Source organism: Solanum dulcamara, chromosome 9 (genome assembly GCF_947179165.1).
Source record: "Solanum dulcamara chromosome 9, daSolDulc1.2, whole genome shotgun sequence".
Classification (NCBI taxonomy): domain Eukaryota; kingdom Viridiplantae; phylum Streptophyta; class Magnoliopsida; order Solanales; family Solanaceae; genus Solanum; species Solanum dulcamara.
This window is the reverse complement of record NC_077245.1, coordinates 73,492,905-73,500,663: the sequence shown is the minus strand read 5'-3', so window position 1 is coordinate 73,500,663 and position 7,759 is coordinate 73,492,905. Positions and strand designations below refer to the sequence as shown.

Genomic DNA, 7,759 nt, shown 5'->3' with positions numbered 1-7,759 from the left:
AAATGATAAAAAGAAAGATATCCCTATTATCACTCCAAAAAACGCTCCCTAATGAACTAGACAGTTAGTTGGTTTCTACCAACAAAGAAAAAGGTAATAATCTGAATAAGGAATTTTTAAATCGACTTGAAATTCTAGACAAGGAATCTCTTTCTCTGGATATACTCGTAAAAGGACTAGATAGGGTCTGAATAAGATAGCATGTACACAATCTTATTCCTATCTTGTGAAAGTAAGACATTTTCGAAAGATCCTTGGTTCATATCTATTACTTTATTTCTTCAATATTTATATATCATGCTTAAATTTCAGTATTATACTGTGAAGTGTGAAGTATCAAATCAAAAAACTAAAAGTAGAAATATTATTGAACAATTCCAACCTTAACTGCTTGATTTGATATAAACATCGGATATGGATAAATATTAACAACACTGTCATGCATGGAGGCTTGAGGGTGTCATTTTTTATTTATTTTTCTAGAAATAGAAGATAAAAAGAGCTTTGCTATTGGAAACATGAACTTTGCATTAATAAGCTTTGACATGTTTTATACAACAGAATGGGCTAATACATTTATTCAGTGCCATATTGTTAATATTATTTCAAGATAAGAATATCCTTATTATCATTTTATATAATATATATATGATGGGCTTGTTCATTTCGAATCTGAGGCTTGCTTGCTTGCTTTCAACATCAACGAAGCTTATCTTTCCATCTACAGAGTTGAAATGGTAGAAAAGAACAAGGAGCCATAAGCATCACATACTACATACATACATAGAGGCAGATTCAAAATTTCAAAATATTATACGTAAAGTACCACTGAATTCATTAAGTGGTCGTGGCAATAAATGCAACTATATATAATAATATAATTCGTAAATAATACTTCCCATTTATATTATATTATTTCTCGTTTTGATAAATGGAATTTGTTTAAAAATAGTTGTCGTTTTAGAAAAATAAGAAGTATGTATTAACCTTAAGTCCTTAACTCTAACTAGTGGAGTGTTGATTAAAATACACTAAGTTGTTGCGTTAACTTGCTAGTGCTAGCACACTACGACTTTTCAGCCTCCAAATCAGATATTTAAAAGAGATAAAAGGTAGTTTAGGCCATTTTAAAAAAAATTAAGGCTATTAAATGTGTTTCTTGAGGTGATTTTTTTTTATAAAATGACATAGATAATAAGGACCTCTGGTTAAGGATGAAGTAGTCCCACCACTACACCACAACTCATGTTGATAACTTTTCATGTTATGGTATATGTTTCTACGATAGCGTTTAGTTGTAGCAATTAAAAGATATTTGGACAAACGACGTTGTTATAAAGAGGTTGATCGTATATGTTTAGAGAGTTGGAGAGAGAGAGAGAGACCTGAAAGTAAGTTTCAAGCTTAGTCTTTAGAGTAGCATACTCTTGCTTCAATCCTTGAAATATGTTTTTGCACCTGCAAAATTTTGGTCCATAAATAATAATGCTAGAAATTAATCAGCAATTTTTATCATACATGAAAAATTGTACAATTAATTTTTCAAATATCCATTGTTTTAGAGGAGAAAGACAATTACCCCTCTATATTTTTCGCATTACAGTATTCCTGAAATTGAGAACATTGTCTTTTTACTCTTCTGGCACCAATGCTGCAACAAAAGTTCTAATATTAGATATTGTAATTCATGCAATAAATATTGTTTCTTTCATGTCGCTTATCTTATCATCCTTTTGTTGTTACTACTTCACCTTTTGTTATCTCCTTGTGTCGGTATCAGAAACAATCTCCCTATCCTCACAAGGTAAAGATAAGGTTTGTACGACCAAACAAAATATACTGGATATGTTATTGTTATTATATTCAGTAATGAGAAGTACACATATTCTGGAGGAATAATAGTTTTGGAGTTCAAAATGTCTAATTTTAGACATATGGACCAATGAGATTACTCCCTCCGTCCATCTTTACTTGTCCACTATGTTATTTTAGGATGTTCAATAATAGTTGTTCAGTTTGAAAAATCAAGAGATAATTTATCATTTTGTGTCTATTTTATCCTTGCTATTCATTTTTTAATATTTAAATGACTTATAATTAATAGGGGTGATATCGTAAAATTATCTTACTATTTATTGTTTCTTAAAGGGTGTGCTAAGTGGATAAGTAAAAGAGAGTATATTTTTGGAGATATTAAGTGAAGTTACTATTTTTATTAATATAATAAAACAATTTAAAATGTTGGGGGGGGGGGGGGGGGCTGCTAGATTTGAGGTGGAAAAAAATGGAAATTGATCAGAATCATGCAAGAAAATTTCTAGAAAAAATTTAAAAGGAATATGAGAATAAAGAAATTTAATTGGCTATTCAACCTACTCAATAATTGGTTATATCATTATTCACTTTTTGTAGTTTGACTACATATTCAATGAGATTCCCAAATATGGACCCAACTAGATTCATTGTACTGTTCTCTCTTGTATTATTCTTTGAAATGGTGACTCAAAATGTTATACAAAAGAATATATACATACAAATATTTTTATAATGTTATCCTTTGTCGAAACTAACCTCTTTACTTTCTAAGTTAGAGGTCATTTACATATATTTTATCTTTTCAAATCTTACTCGTTAAATTATATTGAATATGTTGTTATTGTATAATGTAATTTAACATGTTACTTATCATTTATTTTAGATTATTAATTAATCAATATTTCTAAATTATATGTAATTACTTTTTCGATAATCTGATTAAGTAAATATTTTTCTGCATCGTCAATATAATATGATACTTAAACTCTTAATAATCATATCGATGTGTTCTTGTGAACTTGGAGATGCTACCTTGAGCTGCTACCCTTGAATTGGTACATCATATTATCCAGCCTAGCAAAATCATGGGGTCCATTTTCCCTTCATAAAACAAAAGGAAAAAAATATTAATTTGGCCAAGCATTAATAAAAAATTTCTAATTGCAATGCTGTATACATTTGTAAATCATGTAGAGAAGTGATTTGGTGAAAGAGATGGGGTATTTATTAAATTGTGTGAGAAAAATGAGTGCTTTGTTAATTTTTTGTGGCGATTTCTTTAGTTTTCCCAATGATAAGGAGTGATATACTTGATTGAATGTTGAATTAATATTGTTTATGATATTCATATATAATTTTGTACCAAAAGAAAAATAAAATTAAAAAAAATAATTAATTCTTACAGTGCAAGTTCAATATTTCGAATATATCTAGCTGAATCTGTGTAATACAACTTGACAACTTCTTCAACAAAGTTAGGGTTTGCATCATCTTGCAATTCTTCAAGATGAATAAATTGTTCATCAAGGTATCCCTGCATATAAAACAAACAAATATTGTAAAAAAATTATTCACTAACAATGTAAACATTATTTAACGGGATGCACATTGCACTTTGGGCGAATTTTATATCGAATGAAAGAAAAAAGTTAGGGACCTTATGTTGAGGCATTTTTTGGGTTAAAATCCAGGGATAAATCTATAGGCCTAAGGCCAAAGTAGACAATACTTTAACAGTCGGACCAGGACCGTTATAGATGGTATTAAAGTAGGACTATCCCTCAGTATGGTAGTGGAGCAAGGCTCAACGAGGACATTGAGTCTCAACGTACATATGTGCATATGTTGCGCTCATGACGGAGAGCAAACCTCTAAACAAGGGACGCACATTACACCTTAGGCGAATTCCATATTGGAATGGAAGAAGAAAGTTAGAAACCTTATACGAATGCCTTTTGAGTAAAAATTCAAGGAACAAATCAGTGCCGGTCTAAGCCCAAAACGGATAGTACCTTAACAATTGGACCACGACCATTATAGAACAAAAATCATCTCCTAAATATAAAATAGTTTGTGAATTTCCTATTTAAGAGAAATATAATTATATGTGACCAAATAAATTAAATAAAAATATGACCTGATCCAAGAGGCTTCTCTTCATGGAAGCAGCAGCTTGGTGTTTCTTTTGGTTCTCCATTTTTTTTGTTAACTTAAATAGGAATGCAAATTGAATATTGTAAAAAAAATATAATTTCTTTGAAAAATACTCAATATGTTAATGGCTAGAATTGTATGTATATATAGGGTGGAAAAGTGAGTAAATCAAATTCAAAGAAGAGAAAAGATTGATACCTTACAAGAACTTTTTCTTTCTATCTAAAATTCCTATTGCTTTACCAAATTGAATAACAACGATATACTCAGTGTCAAATGAGATCTAAAGAGGGTAGAATATACGTGTGTAGACCTTATTCTTAATTTGTAGAGATAAAGAGATTGTTTTCAACCCTCGATTTAAACAACACATAATTGAAATTAAATAAAGAAAATGAAAGTATTTGAATTTTATAAGTATTTTCTGGAAGATCTTTTTAAAAAATGCTCATAGGAACTAAGAAATAATTAACATACATGTGGGAAAAAAAAGTGTCAAAAAGCAGAGGGGCAGGGTGGGGGTGAGTGGGTTGCATTCACTATTAAGACTTCTCCCATTCATTCCACTTAAATTTGTTTTTTCCCTTGGATTCATTATCTTGTTGGACTGAATTGGCTAATTCCGCACTTTATTTATCTGTTATAACCTAATTTGGAAATCTTTTCATAAAAAAAATTCACCAATTAGTCATCGCTCGCAATCAACTCTTATCCCTTAGTTATGTATATATTACATATATGATTATTAAGGTCTTTATTATTATAAGGACAAAAGGCATGATTTACCCTTGAACTTTATAATATGGAACTGATATACCCTCTGTTTAAAAACTAGTTCATATATACCCTTACCGTTATTGAAATGACACATATATACCCCCCCCCCCCCACCGTTACAAATTAAAAATAGCTCACATATACCCCTTTCATCTTAAGGAAGTGAAAAAAATTAATTTTTTGATTTTTAATTTTTTTTAAAAATCATGAATGGGTATATATCTTTTTTGAGAAAGTAAAAAAATAAAAAAATTAAAATTTATATACCCATACATGTAAAAAAAATAAAACAAATTAGCAAAGTTTAGGGGTATAAATAATCTTTTTCACACATAATTTTTTTTGACTTCTTTAATTATTACTATTTGAGTTTCTCATTCTTATTTTATTTTTATTTTTTCATTCTTTGGTGTAAATATAAGAGAAATAAAAAAAGTGTGAATAGAAAAAAGAGAAAAAAATAAGAAAAAAAATTAAAACTATTTTGCATCTTTATTGTAATTTAAAACTAATTTTTTTGATGCTATATTATAATTTAGTTTTTGTATCTATAAAAAAAATTAGGGCATGTATAATAAATTTTACAATAAAAGTATGAGAAAAATAAATTTGACCATCTAAATAATAAATTCAAATTAGCCGTGGAATCAAAAAATGAATCATGTGTGAAAAAGATCAAATATACCCCTATATGTATTATTATTTTTAATAAAAAACTTTAAAAAATATTTTTTTCACTTCCGTTAGAAGAAAAGGGTATATGTATGGGTATATATATTTTTTCAAAAATAATTCATTTGTGAAAAAGATTATATATAGGTTAGTAAAAAAAATGTATTTCTAATTTAGTAAAAAATAATTTGTAACGGTGGGGGTATATATGTGTCATTTCAATAACGACAGGGGTATATATGTGCTAGTTTTCAAACGGAGAGTATATCAGCTCCATATCATAAAGTTCAGGGGTAAATCAGGCCATTTGCCCTTATTATAATTTGAAGTAACTATATAATCTTAACATCAACATGAGCGTTTTGAATATGCAATTTCATCTCATAATTTAAAATTATGAGATAAAATCAACATTTGAACATGCAATTTTGTCTCATGATTTCAAATCATGAGATAAAATCCTAAATAATCTAAAAGGCTTGTTTTGAAAATTATATATCATGATTTCACATTTTTTAAATACAAAAATTGACCCACAAGTTTAAATTTTGCAAGAAAAAAATAATAAATCACTTTATATATATGTACCTACCATTTATTTCATATATAAACAAAATTTATAGTTAATATTATTACTCTTAACAACCTTTAAACCATTTATATCGGATATAACCATTACTTTCACCAACCAAATGTATTTGTTTTTTAGAATAGCTTTGTGATAATGTATTATACTTTTGTTACGAACTTTTGCTTATTTGGTGAGATGGTATAAAAAATTGGGACAATTTTGATAGTTTTCACAATTTATGGAGTTTTATGTTTATGAGCAAACAAATTACAACTTAAAAATCCAAATTGCAAATCCAAACAAAACTTTAACTTCATCTCACATGATTTCATATCATAATTTCAAATTATAATTTCATCTCACGTAGCTAAATGGGTATGTCTCAAAAACAATTGAACATCATTTTACCGATATTTTAAGAATTTTCATTAGACTATTTGCAATAAATTTCTTAGATTCTCTGGAAATAAAGTCGTCTTTGGTGTTGAAGTTTTATCATCCTTTAAATGAGAATTTTTGGGATAAATCTAGATTAATGTACTTCAAACTGAGTATTAGATAGCAAGTGAGAAACCAAAGAAAAAAATTAAACGTCTTAGGTTGCCATAATCTAGTTAGTTATGTTCTATCATTTACCCTACAATTATTGATTCATTACTTTATTTTTAATAACAACATATTCAATGTAATTTTATAAGTGAAATTTGAAGAAAATATGTAGTTTTATACTTATCTTTTGAAAATACAGAGGTATTTCCGATAGACCTTCGGTTCAGATCCATTACTTTATTTCTTCAACCTTTATGTATCATGTATAAAAAAATTAAGTATTATAGTATCGAATCAAAAATTAAAAAATAGAAAAAATTAAGTATTAAGTATTTGTGTTAATTATTTCTATAGCTTGGCCATAGGCCTGAAATAGTTTATATATACCTTTCATCATATATATTAATCAAAATAATATGATTTGATGTAAAAATTAAATGTGTGAATAATATTTATTGTTGAAAAAACTTAATTTTATATATCCATCTCACCCATAATATGTCCTAAATACGAAAGTACAAAGATCGAGAATTAGGTTGAAGATTCGTAAGTAGTCAAACGTTTAGAGTTTTAGCTTGGAGCACCTTATCTACTCCGATCCGTTCTCTCCTCTCTTTTTTTGTATTTAATTTATATAAGAACTTCTTCCGTTATTGTATTTTTCAAACTTGTTCTTAAAACGTCTTTCTTGAGCCGAAAATTTATTGAAACGACATTCTGATCGACCCGATTGACTCGTTCTGATTTGGCGGAAAGGTGAAAAGCACAAAATCACCCCTTTAAAAATATGTGAGCACTCTATATTTTCCTCAAATCCACACGTAGAATCAAAATGAATATGACTTTGTTGTTTAAAAAGCTTAGTTCTCAATATTTTCAAACTTCCATTTTCCAGTCCATTAATTTCCTCTTTATATTCCTTCACATCTATAATTTAGAGAAGCAGAAATAATGGGACATCAAGATCAAGTTGACGAATCTTTTGACAATAAAAGTTTTATATATATTCTACTGCATTATATCTATATCAATTCAGTGAATATTTCATTAATTTAAAGAGTTATTAATTACTACTAATACTAGAAAAAAAAGGTAGGCCAATATATATCTAAAAATTAGTACTCCTATTTCAAATAAATTACAAATAGTTTCTTTTGTTTTGTAAATTTCTTGATGATGGCATTACTAATGTTTTATTAAAAAAAAAAAGAAATATGTGAT

At 27.9% G+C, this 7,759-nt stretch overlaps 1 protein-coding gene across 1 annotated transcript; it reads right to left on the bottom strand.

The window, feature by feature from the left end:
• Positions 1-409: 409 nt before the first annotated feature.
• Positions 410-4,081, bottom strand: LOC129903203 (histidine-containing phosphotransfer protein 4-like). The gene is made up of 6 exons (XM_055978707.1): positions 3,953-4,081; positions 3,219-3,349; positions 2,848-2,916; positions 1,580-1,651; positions 1,386-1,458; positions 410-721 (listed from the first exon to the last, which is right to left on the bottom strand). Exons 1-6 carry the CDS (start codon positions 4,010-4,012, stop codon positions 710-712), a joined length of 417 nt encoding a protein of 138 aa, XP_055834682.1. The 5' UTR covers positions 4,013-4,081; the 3' UTR covers positions 410-709.
• Between the last annotated feature and the right edge of the window lie 3,678 nt (positions 4,082-7,759).